At 33.3% G+C, this 19,358-nt stretch overlaps 2 protein-coding genes across 2 annotated transcripts; both read left to right on the plus strand.

The window, feature by feature from the left end:
• The first annotated feature begins 2,244 nt into the window (after window positions 1-2,244).
• Window positions 2,245-3,177, plus strand: LOC123947163 (olfactory receptor 6C2-like). Its single transcript, XM_046013187.1, has one exon. It carries the CDS (start codon window positions 2,245-2,247, stop codon window positions 3,175-3,177), a length of 933 nt encoding a protein of 310 aa, XP_045869143.1.
• A 12,979-nt stretch (window positions 3,178-16,156) lies between these two features.
• Window positions 16,157-17,092, plus strand: LOC123947061 (olfactory receptor 6C2-like). The gene has a single exon (XM_046013020.1). The coding sequence runs from the start codon at window positions 16,157-16,159 to the stop codon at window positions 17,090-17,092; it is 936 nt and encodes a 311-aa protein (XP_045868976.1).
• Window positions 17,093-19,358: the final 2,266 nt, after the last annotated feature.

A 19,358-nucleotide genomic window follows, 5' to 3' on the forward strand; every position in this document is an offset into this window, starting at 1 on the left:
ATTAAATTATTATATATTAATATTAAAATTAATAATAATCAATAAATATAAAATAATAATTATTACACAATAATATAATATTAATTAATATTAATATATTAATTAGATATTATAAATAATTGAATATTAACATAAAGTAAAATAAAATAAGAAGGAAATGATAAGTGAATTGGGGGAAACCGGAGGAGGAGACAAACTATGAGAGACTGTGGACTCTGAGAAACAAATTGAGGATTTTGGAGGGGAGGTGGGTTAGGTGAGTGTGGTGGTGAGTATTGTGGAGGGCACGTATTGCATGGAGCACTGGGTGTGGTGCATAAGCAATCAATCTTGTAACACTGAAAAAAAAATATAAAATAATATAAAGTGTCTTCTTATATATAGAAGTATATAAGGAGGGGCACCTGGGTGGCTCAGTGAGTTAAAGTCTCTGCCTTCAGCTCAGGTCATGATCCCAGGATCCTGGGATCGAGCCCCACATCAGGCTTTCTGCTCAACACGGAGCCTGTTCCCTGCCCCCCCCCATCTGCCTCTCTGCCTACTTGTGATCTATATAAATAGATATATTATAAATATATATAATATATATAAATATATATTTATAAATTTATAAATATATAAATTTATAAATATTTATAAAATATATCTATTTATAAATAAATATATTTATAAATAAATATATCTATTTATAAATAAATAAATACATAAAATCTTTTTTAAAAAGATATGGTTTAAAAAAAAAAGAAGTGTATAAGCATGCACCCGTATTCCTCTTCCCATCCCTGAAAAGAACACCATAATGACTGAAACAACAGCATCTCATGACAGAGTTCTGTGCTCGTTTTGAAAACTCATTAGAAAGACAGAATAAACAAAATCAGTTAGTTACACTTTCATGTCAACTTACTAACTTCCATCATAAAGTAGGTTGTAATATCTTGGGGGAAAAATGACTATATTTTGAAAATTGGATAATGTTCAACATTTGGGAGCCAAGTAAGATTTCACAATAATACCCATTATCTCAGATTCAGATGAAACATGAAAGGCAAGTGGGTGGGCTGCAAGTATATAAATATACAAATATTCCTTTTGCATCTCGATTTGATAGAACTATCTTATAGTTGTTGAATAAAAAACTAAATTTCCTAAGAGGATTCTAACCTTTGAGTAAACCTTGATCGTCGGCAATTTTTCTATATATTAGAAACACCACGAATGAGGCAAATAGTCCCAAACAATTCTGCCAAAAACAATTCTGCTCCCAGCCTCAGTGAGAAGAGAACACAGTAAATTAAATAATAAACTGAACTTGTTCATAACACAAAGAAACTTGGTACACCAGAAAACCTCAATGTTTAAGATCTTGATTGTGTATCGGACATATCTGAGTCCCTACAGGTATGACATCAATGAAAATAAAATAATTCATTCACTGGAAGATGAGAGAGGGAAGAGAAGGCACTCATCACTTGTATCAGCAGTAAAGGTAACACAAATTCATCTGGTAATGCAAAAATTCAGAAAGATAAATAGCTAGGCTATGTATCAGCAGGTTGTGAAGTTGCTCATAAGAATTAAGCTCACTTAACCTAAAAACACACCAAAGAACAAAAATCTTTTGGAACAAAGACTTCCAGTTTTGTTTTGTTTTTAAAAATTTTATTTATTTATTTGTCAGAGAGAGAGAGAGAGAGAGTGCACGCACCCAAGCAGGTGAGAGGCAGGCAGAGGGAGAAGAAGGCAGGCAGAGGAGCTCAGCTCCTGCTGAGCAAGAAGCCCAATTTAGGACTTGATCCCAGGACCCCTGGATCATGACCTGAGGTGAAGGCAGATGTCCAAGCTACTGAGACACTCAGGTATCCCTAAAGACCCTCTTGTTTTGCTCCAGTGTCTATAGAGTGAACCCAAGTTATATTAGCACTATTTTTCTAAAAAGACCCAAAGTGTCAAGAAAAGACATGAAATCGAGTGTGAAATTTTGTGACTCAGTTTCTCAATAGGGAAGAACATTTTTACCCTTAAAATGACACTCCCTCAATAATCTACTTGGTCACATGGGAAAATCCTAAGTACAGGATAGGCATAAAATGTAAATATACATATAATATATATTTATGTTAAAAATAATGAAATATAAAAGCTTGAATGCATTATATTTTAGAACTGTTAAAATAATCTATAATCAATGAGAACATTTATCTGAATATCACATGCAGATTGGAGAGAAGTCAGAAGTCAAGGATGAGAAACGGTACAATAACAACATTCATTCTGCTGGGACTAACGGATGACCCTGAGCTGCAAGTTCTGATTTTTATCTTTCTCTTTCTGACCTACACACTGAGTGTAACTGGAAACTTGACTATCATTACACTCACTTTTGTGGATTCCCACCTTAAAACACCCATGTACTTCTTCTTAAAAAATTTCTCCTTCTTGGAGATCTCATTCATATCTGCCATTATTCCCAGATACTTGTATAGCATAGCAACAAGTGACAACATTATTACCTACAATGCTTGTGTCATTCAAGTGTTTTTTACTGACCTCTGTGGGGTATCAGAGTTTTTTATGCTAGCCGCCATGTCCTATGACCGCTATGTGGCCATCTGCAAACCCTTGCATTATGTGATCATCATGAGCAACAGTGCCTGCAGGACTCTCATCATCTGTTCTTGGATGGCTGGTTTATGTATAATAATTCCACCACTTAGCCTGGGTTTAAATCTAAAATTTTGCGACTCTAACACAATTGATCATTTTGGCTGTGATGCATTTCCTTTAGTGAAAATCTCATGTTCAGATACATGGTTCATGGAATGGACAGTTATAATCTGTGCTGTGCTGACCTTGAATATGACACTTATATGTGTGGTTCTGTCATATGCTTATATCATCAAGACAATTTTTAGATTCCCTTCTGTTCAACAAAGGAAAAAGGCCTTTTCAACCTGTTCTTCCCACATGATTGTGGTCTCCATCACCTATGGCACATGCATTTTCATCTATATGAATCCTACAGCAAAGGAAAAAGTGACCATTAATAAAGTGGTTTCACTGCTCATTGTCTCTATTTCACCTTCATTGAACCCATTTATTTATACTTTGAGAAACAATCAAGTTAAGAAAGCCTTTGAGGACTCAGTCAAAAGAATTTGCCTTTCTCTCAAGTAAGTAAAAGAAATATTATTTTTAAAATATCTCAAAAACAAGAATAAATGTCCACAGACATTTTATTTTGAAATCTATAATCTTGTTTTTAATAACATATATTTCTGTTACATTAATTTTCTCAACACTTTTTTAACCAACCTTCCATTGAGCTCTGCTCATGCCATTCTTGTGTTTTGATTTTTCAAACCAATATTTGATAGTTTTGCATATCAATTTCTGAAAAACCATTCTGAAGAGAAATTAACATCTTAATTCTGTTACAATATATAATAAGAGTTATTCCTCGGGGAAATATAGGGTAAAATTGTTTGTAGCTCTTCAACATACACAATAATGATATGTAAACACATGTAATAAGAGTAATTATAGGTAAAATGTCTAAAATGGATGGATAATTACATAATTTAAAATGCATGTGAAAAAGAGTAATGGCACTTCCAATACTGAGAAAATACATGAAAATACACTATAATGAACACACAGAAACACTGGATAATATGTAATAAATATTCTCTTAACTCTATAGCTGAAATCATCGCAAAGCGGTCAACAGGAGGTATCAAAAATAAAGACTCAACTAAAAGCACGGTAATAATCTACAAAATGACTACTGGGTGCTGAGGTGAGCATAGACTGGAGGGTGGGCACAGGACATTGCATTATGGATCACGAAGGCTTAGGCTTAAAGTCTCAGGATTAATGTGGAAAGTACTTGGGACAGCACAGTAGCTGCACATTCAGTGAAAGTTTGAATTGGAAAACCAAGTTCATTTTCACAGAAAGATTACTTTGTTTCTGAAAAAAATATCATCTGCTGGGTATAGAGCTCTGAGTCAAGGGGAAAACATTCCCCACTGTATTTGATAGCCTGTGCCTACATCTAATGCAAATTCAGCTCTCATAGTCCAAATTCTGCCATAACAACCATAAAAATCTCTGTAAAGAATGAAAAATCCACATAATATAATTCCTTGGAAATTAAGAAATTTACATCAAATTAACTAATTGTTATCTGGAAAGTAATGAAATGCAGACAAGCCATCACAAATTATTTGGAGCACTGAGAAAGCTGTAGTTAGAAGGAATTCTGTTATCTTAAATAAATTCATTTTTTAAAAATATATAAACTAGACCAAAAGTGAAGAATTTATACTAATGAATTTGAAAAAAAAAATTGAAAACAAAAGCAAATGAAAAATGTTACTGTGGGGAGAAACTCAAATCAATTAAATAAGTTCAAAAAATTCAAAACCCAGTTCTTTGTAAACTCTAATAGCACAGATAAACCTCACCCCAATGAATGTGATGAGTAAAAATCAGAAATGCTCCATATTTTATTAGATCTTGGATGATGACATAAGAAAACAAAATAATCATTATATAAATGGGAAAGAATAAAAACAATGGCATTTCCTTGATTTAAAGTATTATTCATATTTTGCTTTTCTGAAATTCAGACATTTCATACAATGGATGGCATCTACCATTGTTCATAGGCTAATTGTCAACATTTTCTTTTCAGTTGTGATAAATAGTATAATGGCATGCCTTACAGCTGATGTTGTCTTAAAATTGATGAAATTTGATATATCTTTTTTTTTTATATTGAGGGCATTCTTACATACAAGGAAAACTCAAGGAACTAATAGGAAACTAATGGAACTAGTAAGGGAATTTGGTATTCTAGCTGAAAAAATGGAAACTATTTTAAAAAGCAGGACATTTTAATAGCAAAAAGCAACAGGAAATCAATGAGCAAATGTTATTTTGGTCATAAAAGGTTATCTTGGTTTAATTACCAAGAGAATAAATTTAACAGAGAAGTGCAGTATATATATATATATATATATATATATATATATATATATATATAAAGAAAGTATAAAATCTCTTAATATAAAATTTAATTAGAACAAAAGAAAGGCAGCCAATATTCCAGGTTGGAAAAATTTAGTATAAGTATGTGTCTGTGTGAATGCATAGATTATTTATGTATTGCAGAATATTTTCATATAATCACTGAACATATAAAATATTAAAGGAAAACAAATTTTAATGAAGGTTATCTGAAGCAGAAACTAAACAATGTAATTAGAAAGAAGAATGGGTAGAAGGAGACAAAGGAAAAAATCAAAGTAAAACACTGATCATATAATCCCACTTATATATGAAGGTTTTGGTATATATACATTTGGGTGAAAATAAAGAAAATTTCTTTCGAATAGATTTTCATCTACAAAATGGTAGAATATTAAATATCTATTACCAAGCAAAGAAAAAATACATTGCAGGGTTTTTTGTTAACTGCTGATCAATAAAAAATAAACCAAAAAATGCAAAAAAGAAAACCTCTCTGAATGTATAAATGTTGTATATTATACACATGATTATCTCAAGTGACACAGTAAAAACACTGGACAAAATCCAGCACCCTTTTGTGATAAAGACACTTGAAAGACTAGGAATAGAAGGTAACTTCCTCAACTTCATAAAAGCATCTACAGGTAACCCATAGTTAATGGGGAAAGATTGAATGTTTTCTCTCTAAGATCAGTAACAAAAGGATATCTGCTTTCACCACTTCTATTCAACATTGTACTAGAGGGTTTTTTTTCCAGGGTAATTAGAGGAAGAAAGAGAGAAAAGAAAAAAAAGACAGGAAATGAAGAAGGGACATGATTTAGTATATAGAAAATCCACAAACAACTATTAGAACTAAGTGCAGCGAGTTTGCAGTATATAAGATTAATAACAAAAATTAGTTGCATTTCTATACACTAACAAAGATAGTTTAAAACATCAAATTTTCCAAAGCTACTGGAATTTCCTTTGTACTAGGCTTTATTTTTAGTGGTGGGAAGTAAAAGAAAATATTTCCTGGGCTTATGACAGCACATCTATCTTGAGGCAGTTTATGCAATTCATTAAGTCACAAGGATTCTGTAACTGTATCCATGGATTCAATCAGCAGTGAGCAGAAGCTGTCATGCAGATTTTCAACATTACATTTATTTTAAAATTTGTAGCTGTAAGAATAATTGTAGATAAACATCGAAAGGTTACAATTAATTGCTAGAAGTATAAATAAATATGATCAATTCTGTCTTTTCAGTTATATCCTCTTTTGGTGATAATTGGGTCATGTTGTCTCTGGGAAACGATTTTCTCTGACTGTATAAAACTAAAAGATGTGTGTTTTAATATGGATATTTAAAAAATGTTATTTTTTAAATGGATATTTAAAAATGTTATTTTTTAAATGGATATTTAAAAAATGTTATTTTTTAAATGGATATTTAAAAAATGTTATTTTTAAAATGTATTACTTTGGGATAGCTTATACTCATTGATCATTTGTATGTACCAATAAATAGGAAATCATCCAAAGGTAGCATAACTTGAGAGACATGAAGATGCACTGCTCAATGAAAAAAACACTTAATAACTTGGCCCACATTGCGTTATCTTATTAGAAATCAAATTTTAAAACCTTTTACATATCATACAAACAGCAATCAGTCAATAAAAATTCAGATCAGTTATACTCAACACCTGCATTGTAATGTCAGAGTTCTTATGGAAGTATAGTTTTAATGACTGGAAGAAAAATGATTCTCAGAGTCAGTTGGGTTGTATTCGTTTCCAGAGAAGCCCAAGTCTTTGTACATTGGGAAGAATAGATTCAGGGATAGGGGTGGGCTGCAGAAATGGTCCTCACTGTGATGAATTGATCATTTCATCATAGAAATGATCAATTGTAAATGTTAGGAGTGGACCTACATTTATGGGAGCATTCTAGCTCTCAAGCAAACCTTGAGCAAGTCCATGCCCCTTATCTTTGATAGTGACTGTCATCCCTGGGATTCAACTCTGGCATTTAAGCTCATGATTAGAGCTGGTACTGGCCCCATCTCAATATGGAGAGAATATTATAAAGCAATATAGCAAAAAATCTCACATAGTAAATGAACTGGAGCCTCCAGTTCAAATTGTAGGAAATCTACTATTTTGGGAAACCTTGATTTCATTTTGAAAATATTTTAAAAGCCAGCATAGTATTTAGTTTGTTTTAATTGAGAGGGGGAAAAAAGCTAAACATAACGCCACAAATTTAGAATTTCAAAGTCCCTTGCTTCTGGGTTGAATATCCCACTGAGAGATTCATCAAGAAAGCAAAAACAGTATCAATGAACATACAATTACTCCTCATGAACATACTACTATTCCTCTGATTGACAGGTTAGGCAAAGAGAAGGAAATTACCACTTTTTTCAGGAGTGAATATAATGAATATAATCAGAGTGCTCTTCATAATAAGACATACCACACTAGCCAAAAAAAAAAAAAAATCAAAAACAAAAGTCAAAATGTTAGACTCAGAATTTAACAAGTTAAAGAAGAAAATTCAATATCCAAGCAGTTTTAGCTGTATCCCAAATAAGAATAATGTCACTTCAGGTGGAAAATTTGACTTTAAATGTTTTACCAATAAGGACTTGATTTTGGCTCAGGTCATGATCTCAGAATCATGAGATGGAGCTCCTCACTCTGCACAGTGTTTGCTTGTCCTTCTCCCTTTCTTCCTCCTCTCCCCCTCTATCTCTCTCTTCCTCTCTCTGTTTCTCTCTCAAATAAATAAATACATCTTTGAAAAAGAAAATTGCCAGTAAATTTTTTAGGTGTTGAATATATATGGAACTGTGTTACTTATAGATGCTATCTAGATAAAAAGCACCACATTAGCCTCAAAATAATGTACATTTTCAAGGTGATACTGGAATAGGAGAAATAATTGATTACACTGAATGACATCCAATCCATATATCATAATTTCATTGGGTTCCATTCTACATAGATGTCTTCTTCTATTTTATATCAAAAGGTAGGGTCTTTAATAAACTTTGGTAAACATGGTTTTATTAGAACAACAGGGGTGGGACATCTAAATGGTTCAGTTGTCTGAGCAACCCACTCTTGGTTTCAGCTCAAGTCATGATCTCAGGGTCATCAAATCAAGCCCTGTGTCAGACTTTGCACTCAGGAGGAAGTCTGCTGGAGATTCTTTCCCTCCCCCTCTGCCTTTGCCTTCCCCACTGAAATAAATAAATAGAAAATTTTATAAAAAGAACAATGGGGTCAAATGGAGGACATTGGGAGATGGAGAGGAGAAGGAAGTTGAGGGAAATTGGAAGGGGAGGTGAACCTTAAGAGACTATGGACTCTGAAAAACAACCTGAGGGTTTTGAAGGTGTGGGAGGTTGGGGGAACCAGGTGGTGGGTAATAGGGAGGGCACATATTGCATGGAGCACTGGGTGTGTGCAAAAACAATGAATACTGTTACGCTGAAAAAATAAATAAATAAATTAAAAAAGAACAATGGGGTCAAATGTATGATTACAGTGTGGTAAAGAATAATGGAGGGTGAATAACAAAAGGAAAATTACTGTGAATAAGAACACTGAAATAGGGATCATATAGTTATAACCTGCTAGGCACTTTCTAAGTTTCAGGTATGTAGAATTTAGTTTTTTAAATGGCATATAAAGGACACTATTATTATTTCCACTTCACAGATGATTAGACTGAGTAATAGTGAAAGTAAATAGTGCTTGGGGAATGTTGATTAATATTTTAAATCTGACTTTTTTTTTTTTTTTTTACTTAATGACATTGGAACCAAGATGTTGGAACGTTTAAATCTTAGCCAAACAAATTCAAAGTAAAAAAAAAAAAATTGTGATGCTGTCATACAATCTTGTAAATGTCACACCCAACATAACTTAACATTTCAAACAACAAATTTCTCACCAATAGCAATAGACAATGACCACAAAGTTTAGACAAAAAATTCATGCGGGAGAGAGAGGAAAAGAAATGCGTTAGGAAAAAGTTGTTTAGAGAAGATAACATGGGTTCAAAAATTAGAATAATGCTAGATCTCAAAATCTTAAGTAATGGATACAGAAAGCCCATAACCATTTGTGTATATTTGCATTTTATCAGTAACCAAACTACAAAGAAAAATGAAGTCTTTAGAAGTATAACTTTGATGTATCTTCAGTCAGCAGTAAAATATAAATGCAAGTAATTCTAACCCAATGTGCAGATAAAAATAAAACATAAATTGGGAATAAATGAATCATGATTTGACATTAGAGTGCCCTATAAATAATCTGATTTTCTTAATATACCTTTAAATTATCTAAATGTACCACTGTGGAAACTAATGCCATTTTATAATTTTTTTTTTAATTTTAAAAAGTTGTTGATTCACAATTTCAGAAGCTTTCCAGGTGAAATCTGAAACTGGTCCCATTACACAAAGAGCAAGGAGGGACCAAAAGATGCAGGCCACTCCAGGCTGATAAACTGTAGTTTCAACAAGCAGGAGAATATATTATATATGAGGCTTGTCATCAGTCGCTGCAAGTTGATTAAATCTCTACACCCATCTCCTCCAGAATGTAAAAGTTTATGTAGAAGCTTTAGCTGGGTTTAATCACATACTGTCTAGGTGGTTTCAACAACACTCTGCTCTCTCAAGACTGTGTCCTCCAAAATGGCTCCCACCATGGGAACAATGGGCTATCTGCATATATCAGGTCATGACAGTTTATATATCATCAAATGTTTTGGTTTGACTTTTTGGCTTTGGTTTCAAGTCTTTTGGGGTTTATTTGTTTTTTTGGTGAGAACATTTAAGTTCTACTCTCAGCAAATTTTAGTTATACAACACAGTGTTATCAAATATAGTCACCATGTCATACATTTGGTCTTCAGACTTTATTCACCTTATAGTTCCTATGCTTTTACCAACCTCTGCCTATTTTCCTCATCCCCCAGTCCCAGCAACAACTTTCCTACATCTGTTATTGATTTTTTTTATGTTTTTAGACTCCACATATAAGTGATATAATGCAGTATTTATATTTCTTTGTCTAACTTATCTTGCTTAGCATAATGCCTCCAAGTACCATCCATGTTGTCACAAAAGACAGGATTTCCTTCTTCCCTATGGTTGAATAATATTCTATTGTACATATACACACTACATCTTCTTTACCCACTCATATGTTGATAACCTTATAGGTTGTTTCCATATCCCAGCTATTATGAATAATGCTTCAACAAAAATGCAACTCATGTATCTTTTCAATCCCTGTTTTCATTTCCTTTGGCTATATACCTTGAATAGGGATTGCTGGATCCTATGCTAGTACTATTTTTATTTTTATTTTTAAAAAAAAATTATTTATTTATTTGAAAGAAATCACAAATAGGCAGAGAGGCAGGCAGAGAGAAGAGGGGGAAGCAGGCTCCCTGCCAAGCAGAGAGCCTAATGCAGGGCTCATTCCCAGAGTCCTGGGGTCATGACCTGAGCCGAAGGCAGAGACTTTAACTCACTGAGCCATCCAGGCACCCCAGAGCTATTTTTAAATTTTTGAGGAAACTCTATACTATTTCTACGGTGACTGAACCAATTTACATTCTCAGCAACAGTGTACAAGGATTCCCTTTCCTCCATATTTTACCACAATTTTTATCTCCTGTATTTTTGACAACTGCCATTGTAACAGGTGACAAGTAATATCCCATTGTGCTTTTGATGTGCATTTCCATGATGAATAGTGATGTTGAACACCTTTTTGTGTACCTTCTGGCTATTTGTATGTCTTTGGAAAAATATCTATTCTGATCTTCTACCCATTGTCGAATTTTAATTTTATTTGTTTTGTTTTGTTTCTTTTTGCTATTGAGTTGTATGAGTTCTTTATATTATTTTGGATACTAATCTCTTTTTTTAATTAATTAATTTATTTTTTCAGCATAACAGTATTCATTGTTTTTGCACAACACCCAGTGCTTTATGCAATACGTGCCCTCCCTATTACCCACCACCTGGTTCCCCCAACCTCCCACCCCCATCCCTTCAAAACCCTCAGGTTGTTTTTCAGAGTCCATAGTCTCTTAAGGTCCGCCTCCCCTTCCAATTTCCCTCAACTTCCTTCTCTCCATCTCCCAATGTCCTCCATGTCCTTTGTTATGCTCCACAAATAAGTGAAACCATATGATACTTGACTCTCTCTGCTTGACTTCTTTCACTCAGCACAATCACCTCCAGTCCCATCCATGTTGCTACAAAAGTTTGGTATTCATCCTTTCTTTCTTCTTCTTTTTTAAATAAACATATAATATATTTTTATCCCCAGGGGTACAGGTCTATGAATCACCAGGTTTACACACTTCACAGCACTCACGATAGCACATACCCTCCCCAATGTCCATAACACCCTCCCCTCTCCCAATCCCACCTCCCACCAGCAACCCCCAGTTTGTTTTGTGAGGTTGAGTCATTTATGGTTTGTCTCCCTCCCAATCCCATCTTGTTTCATTTATTCTTCTCCTATCCCCCTAACCCCCCCATGTTGCATCTCCACGTCCTCATATCAGGGAGATCATATGATAGTTGTCTTTCTCCGATTGACTTGTTTCACTAAGCATGATACCCTCTAGTTCCATCCACATCATTGCAAATGGCAAGATTTCATTTCTTTTGATGGCTGCATAGTATTCCATTGTGTATATATACCACCTCTTCTTTATCCATTCATCTGTTGATGGACATCTAGGTTCTTTTCATAGTTTGGCTATTGTAGACATTGCTGCTATAAACATTTGGGTACATGTGCCCCTTTGGATCACTATGTTTGTATCTTTAGGGTAAATACCCAGTAGTGCAATAGCTGGGTTATAGGGTAGTTCTATTTTCGACATTTTGAGGAACCTCCATGCTGTTTTCCAGAGTGGTTGCACCAGCTTGCATTCCCACCAACAGTGTAGGAGGGTTCCCCTTTCTCTGCATCTTCGCCAGCATCTGTTATTTCCTGACTTGTTAATTTTAGCCATTCTGACTGGTGTGAGGTGATATTTCATTGTGGTTTTGATTTGTATTTCCCTGATGCCGAGTGATGTGGAGCACTTTTTCATGTGTTATTTTGGATACTAATCTCTTATCAGATAAATGATTTCCAAATATTTTCTCCCGTTCAGTAGGGAGTCTTTGCACTTTGTTGATGGTTGACAATGCTGGGTAAAAGTTTTTTAGTTTGATGTGGACCCACTTGTTTATTTTTCTTTGTTGCTTCACTTTTAGTGTCAAATCCAAAACCACTGCCAAGACTGATATCAAAGGCATCAAGACTGATATCTCCTATGTGTTCTTCTGGGAATTTTATGGTTCTAGGTCTTACACTCAAGTCTGTAGTCCATTTCAAGTTGATTTTTGTGTATGGTTTCATTATTTTATATGTAGCTGTCCAGTTTTCCCAATAGCATTTACTGAAGTGTCTTTCCTTTTCCTAGTGTATGTTCTTGGTTCTTTTGTCATAAATTAATAGACCATGGCAGCATGGAAAATTCTTAAGGACATGGATTTATAGTAATTTAATTTCAAGTGCTGAAGGAACATTAAGATATTGAACATAAGTTAATACAATAAATGATTCAAATATAATTATATGTTTATTAATCTAGAATGTTTAGAAGAACACTGATGTATATGTCCAGATATACCAATTATGTTACTAATGTTTATTTTTAAATCATACCTTTAAGTATATTGATATATTTGGGGGGAAAAGACTGGAGTTTTGATGCTATAATTAAGCACTATGGGTTATATGGTTTCACATATTTTTCCTTTATCTTGTCCCAGTATAATTTCCCAAATATAATTTATGTATTTAAATTTTCCAAATATAATTTATGTAACAAATCAGTAAATGAAGAATGTGGTTTATTTATGACCCTCCCTTGTGCTGTCTCTCAGTTAATGTGATATGACAGCAAAAGGAGCTAAAGTTGTTTTATAACCAGATTTTTCTGTTGTCCTATGCCTATTAACTGCTGCTGTACCCTCCTGTCTCCAAGGACACTGTCTCCAAAGAAGCCACAGTTAGTGTACTCTTTTTTTTACCCCAATTTTATTTCTCAGAAGATTCATTAAGGACTCTGTTCTTCAATCATCAGGGACTTTTTGTTTATTCACTTAGTTGCATTCTTATCAAATAACGCAAATATCAAGTTAGATATAGCAATTGTGCTCACAGCCCTGAGAGGTCAAAATTGCAACTTTCTTGAAACTGGAGAAGGTTACTGACATTCCACAGCCTTGTACTGTATGATTTTTTGTTTGTTTTTTTTATCCCTTTTGTGAGGGGGATTTTAATAGCAAACAAGGAATTCCATGTAACTGGTTGAAGATGGACACTACTGTGCATCTTGGAGTTGTGAATGTGACAGTGGATTCGTAAGCAAAAGTGGCCAGAAGTTCAGATAAAAATCTTCACCCCAACTACCATCTTCATTTTAGGAGTTTTAAAGCTTCATGTGTTTCAAAAACCAGCAGAAACTATGATTCACAGTCATAATAGTAAGTGAGAAAAAGTGTCATTTTAATTATATTTATTTTCATGTCACCTGAGTTTTATTATGCTCTAACAAAACATGTTTTACCTATCTTTTAAAAATTATAAATGAGAGTGATACATAAATGTAATTTTCTGAGAGACTTTTATGTACAAGAATATACTGACATTTAAAAGGATTAAAATTTGATAGCTATCCAGAAATATATTACCTGTATCATCAATCTCACCAAAAAATAAGATATATATTCACATAATTGTATAAACATACCCTTACTCTCTCAGAATAATGACACATCAACCAAAGTTTCATCCTCATTAGAGATCCTTAAACCCACATCAAACATGTTTTGAAGGCAGAATAAACAAAAACCAATTAGTCACATTTCACTGAGTCTTTTTTAAGTGTTGTATTATACTTATGTCACCTTAGATTAAAAAAAACTTTTTAGAGTACAGAATAATATCCTATGGAGATAGGGCTGAGTACATTTAGTCAATACCATGATGTATGCATTGCTGAGAAATTAGAAACTGGGTTGGGGGAAGGTACGAGATGGGCCGCAGAAATTTTTCTCCCACATATCAATTTGATTTACTATAGTAGTTGAGTGTATCTCTAGATTCCCTTAGAGTGTTCTGTCAGACCAATCATGAGCTTAGTTCAGTTCTTTCTTCTGTTTGATATCATCATCCTGAGGCCTTAACTGGTTTTGCTCCTTAGAGCCAACCCTGTTCCGCATCAGTAAAACTATACACTAGTGATAAGCACTGAGTGTTATATGCAACTAATGAATCATTGAACACTACATCAAAAATTAATGTTGTACTATACAGTGGCTAACTGAAGAAAATTAATGTTTTAAATACATTAGTTTACATGCTAAAGTGAGTAGTCCACATATAAGTAAATTGGAGTCTCCAGGGGAAACATTTCATAATTCACTGTAGTAGGAAATTTCAAACCTAGAGACAGTAACTTTAAATGAACATATTTGAGTCTTCACTAATTAACTGCCAATGCCTTAAAACAACCTGTGGAAGATCTAATAACAGAAACTCAATCAAAAAATTTCATTCCCTCTGGAATTAATATCTTGCTTCCAGTAGTAAAAATTGCATCAACAGAATTTTAACTAGAAGATAGGGCAAAGAGAAGGCAGTTTCTCTTCTATCCTCTATGAAAGTAATAAACAAAAGCAAAAAAAAAAAACCTTGATCTTCTTTAAAATAAAAAAATCAATAATAGATTCCAATAGAAAATTTCAATGAACAAAATTATTATCAAAGTGCTTTGAATTAGAAATCCAAATAGGAAAATAGCTGCATAGGTGTCTGGAAAGCACACTCTAATTAAATCCACTTAGAAACATTAGATGGCTGAAAATGTATACAGAGCTCTGTTAGCTGTATGGTGAAAAAAAGCATATTATGATCTTCACAAATTAGTATTCTCTTTTGAGTGTTAAAAATAGTAGAAAGCATTGTTTTCTATGGGAACACGGTGATGAGGTTTAAAGACAGCATAGTCATCAGACTTTTAGGAAACTCCATAGGGCTTAAAGATGAATTGAAATTACTCAGTGAGTTGAAGACAGAGAACAGATGTTTCATGAGAAATGTTTACTAAAATACCAATCACATGGAATGTGTTCAATAAATGTAGTCTACTATCCTTCTTGAAAAAGACATATTAAGATGAGGTGGAAGAGAGAGGGAGATTAATTTCATTTGTGATACAGGGAATTTGAAGTCCATGTGAAATATCCAAATAGATGTTGGGTTGCATCTGAGAATGAGAAAGAACAATTATAAACTAAAGATACAGATTTAGTGATGACCACTTGAAATATTTCAAAACATAGGAACTGATGCAACTACAGAAGAAATATTATGGCAAGAAATGAAGGGAAATGAAGAAAACACTGATATATACAAGGATCAGAAAAACATACCATTTGTAATATCTTTGAAGTTGGTTGATCAGAGCACTTTGTGGAAGTATAAAAGTATCTCATGCAAAGTATACTGCACGTTAAGACATTATATATTCTGCTCCACTGTGAATTATAGGTGATTACTTAGGGAAAGACAAATCTTAGAGGGAGAGGTAAAAACATTGTGTGTGTGTGTATGTGTATGAGTGTGTGTGAATGCACGCAGGATGAAGTTTAGAGATATTCATGGGAGAAAACTTGTATGCAATAAACAAAACAGAAAGCAAAATTTTTTAATCATAAACAGAAACTTCAAGTGACTACAGAATATGCATTAAACCCAACATGTCTGACATATTAGTATTTTAAGAAGGAACAATATGTCAAGCAAATACATCAAAGAATTCTTGAAAATAAAAAACATCTTTCTCCTATGAAATGAGAGACCGATGAGAGTCAAAAGTAGTCCATTACAGAGTGTACACTTAAATTGCAAACATTTTTAATAATAACAAATAAAAACCTGACTATGATAGAGTTCATATTGTTAAAATAATCTATAATAAAATGTCTCAATGTTACATGCAGATTTAACAGATTATCAGGAATCAGCAATGAGAAACGGTACAGTAACAACATTCATTCTGCTGGGACTGACAGATGACCCTCCACTGCAGGTTTTAATTTTTATCTTTCTCTTCCTCACTTATATGTTGAGTATTACTGGGAACTTGACTATCATCTCCCTCATCTTATTGGATTCCCACCTTAAAACTGCCATGTACTATTTCCTACAAAATTTCTCCTTCTTAGAGATCTCATTCACATCTGCTTGTATTCCCAGGTATTTGTATAACATAGCAACAGGTGACAGGGTCATTACTTACAATGCCTGTGCCAGTCAGGTATTTTTTACTGACTTCTTTGGTGTAACTGAATTTTTTCTGTTGGCTGCTATGTCCTATGACCGCTATGTGGCCATCTGCAAACCCTTGCATTATGTGACCATCATGAGTAGTACTGTCTGCAGAAGATGTGTGTTTTGTTGTTGGGTAGCTGGTCTGTTTATTATAATCCCCCCACTTAGCTTAGGCCTAAATCTGGAATTCTGTGATTCTAATACCATTGATCATTTTATCTGTGATGCATCTCCCCTCCTGAAAATCTCTTGTTCAAATACTTGGTTCATGGAACAGACTGTTGTAATCTGTGCTGTGCTGACCCTCCTTATGACACTTACATGTGTAGTTCTGTCTTATATTTATATCATCAAGACAATTTTAGGATTCCCTTCTGACCAGCAAAAGAAAAAAGCCTTTTCTACCTGTTCTTCCCACATGATTGTGGTTTCTATCACTTATGGCAGCTGCATCTTCATCTATATCAAACCTTCAGCAAAGGAATCAGTGGCGATTAATAAGGGCGTGATGGTGCTCACTACCTCTATCGCTCCAGTTCTGAACCCTTTCATTTATACACTGAGGAACAAGCAAGTCAAACAAGCCTTCAATAACTCAATCAAAAGAATTGTGATATTTTCCAGGAAATAAGAGAATGTGAAGCCAAATAAGTAAATAAATATAATGAACCAAATATAATGGATCAAATTTTATAGTCAGGTTATTTTATTCAGTACATTTTCATTCATCATGTTCTAGTAACATCTTCATCACAAATATCTTTTAAGATCCTTCCACAAACAGGCATGTTAATAGCTTTTAAAAACTTAAATCCTAGCTTTACCTCCAAATTAGGAAAATCAAAAAACAAAACACAACAAATTAAATGGAAGTATATCTCCAAATCAGAAAATATTAAAAGAGGAAACTATAGTTCAAAACTTTTACTTTTTCCAGTTAAAGACTAAGTAATGGTTGTCATTGTTTCTTCCAATCCAAAGCTTTCAAATGATTTATCTCCTGATTCACCTAACGAATATGAATTTGGTAGTTTCCTTGAGTAAGGTACTATGTTAAGCACTAACAATAGAGAACAAATCAGCAGAAATTTACTTCCATGTACCCTCAGGACAAAACAGAAAAAATTCTATATTAAAGAAAGAAAATACCCCTGAGGCTAATTATACATTATATGTTAATAAAAAAATAAAAAAATATTTAAAAAATATAGTAAAATAAAAGTAAGAAGAAAGAAAGAAAGAAAGAAACTTGCACTTAAATAAATATTTTTTCTATTAAAGGTAGTTATCAACCTTACAATTATGGAAAAACTTCTAAAATAACAAAACAAAAATTATAAAATTTATAACTACATCAAACTGAAAATAACCAAAACAGATAAGCCTTTCTCAAAAAAAAAAAAAAAACCCACAAAGTTAAAGGGAAGATGATGAAAATGGGTAATAAAAAAAAAAAGAAAGAAAGAAAAAAAAAGAAAATGGGAAACTATCCTGAAGACTTCAAATATTTTGGTATTAAGAACAAACAAACAAAAAACCCTGCCAGATGTATACACCAAATTGAAATGCTAACAGAGAATGTCACTAAAATAAGCAAATGCTTGCCAAAAAATAAATAAATAAATAAAGTGAAAAAATGAAAGAAATAAAAATAGCTAGATACATAGGATCTAGGAAACTTAAAAAAGCTCCCAAAAGGAGTATGAAAGGCTAAAAATAAAGGTGTTCCATCTTTTGTGATATAAAGATATACATTGGAAGAATACAAACTGTTTATCACATTTTCTCCAAAAAAAGAACCTCATACAGCTCATCATCTGAAACTGTTTTTCCCATCTCACCATTCTCCATGCTTTAGGAATTAGAACTGACATTTCCCCTCTGCGTCACATCTAAACTTTTCCAATTGCTGTTTCCCCATCTAAATATATTCTCCTCATTCTTTATTGGCTCACTCTTTTTTTCCTTTAGTTTTAAATTTAAAAATCATTGAGATTCCTCAAAAAAATAAACATTAACTACCCTGTGATGATCCTGTAGTCCCACTTCTGCGTATATACCCAAAAGAACTGATATCAGGATCTCAAAGAGATATCTGCCCTCTCATGTTCATTGCAGCTCTATTCATGATAACTCAAATGCAGAAACATATGTATATCAACCTATATGTCCATCAACTGATGAATGCATATATTAAATGTGGTATATACTATGGAATACTACCCAGCCTTTAAAAAGAAAGAAATTTTGCTACATGCAACAACATGGGTGGACTTTGAAGACTTATTTTAAGTGAAATAAGCCAGACACAGAAAGACAAGTAATTCATGATCCCACTTATATTAAATATCTAAAATAGTCAAATTCATAAGGTCAAAGATTAGAATGGTACTGACCAGGAATAAGGGGAGAGAAAAATGAAAAATCATTAATCAACAGTCATCACGGAAATAAGAAAGCTCTAGAGATCTGCTTTACAATTTTAAACTGTCAATGTAAAGTTGTGAGGCGGCAATAATTAGGCAAGAGAATTTATTTGGGATCAAAGAACTGCTATTCAGGATATACAGACTTGGGTAAATAACTCAAATAGTATCCTACTAGGAAGCAAAAGTCAGCAGTTTTTTAAGCAAAAGGGAATATTTGTATACATTATTTACAAAGAACTTTTCCTTGGTGTTAGGCGTAAAAAGCCAATCTTGACTGAATACAATTGGTTGCTAAGCAAAATCTCTTATTATAGCAAATTGCAGGTATTTGGTTTGAGTCTTTGGGATATTTGGGATTTGGTCCAGTTTAAAATTTCATAGCTTCGTGGGTGAGGACAGGTTCACCTCATTAATGGCCTCCCAGCTTCACTGTAAAATCCCTTGATATAAGTGACCCCATCTCATGTC

The sequence above is a fragment of the Meles meles genome, chromosome 7, assembly GCF_922984935.1.
Source record: "Meles meles chromosome 7, mMelMel3.1 paternal haplotype, whole genome shotgun sequence".
Classification (NCBI taxonomy): domain Eukaryota; kingdom Metazoa; phylum Chordata; class Mammalia; order Carnivora; family Mustelidae; genus Meles; species Meles meles.

What these genes read in the sequence shown, in the direction of transcription:
- LOC123947163 (XM_046013187.1), top strand. Translation starts at nt 2,245, where the DNA reads ATGAGAAACGGTACAATAACAACATTCATTCTGCTGGGACTAACGGAT.
- LOC123947061 (XM_046013020.1), top strand. Translation starts at nt 16,157, where the DNA reads ATGAGAAACGGTACAGTAACAACATTCATTCTGCTGGGACTGACAGAT.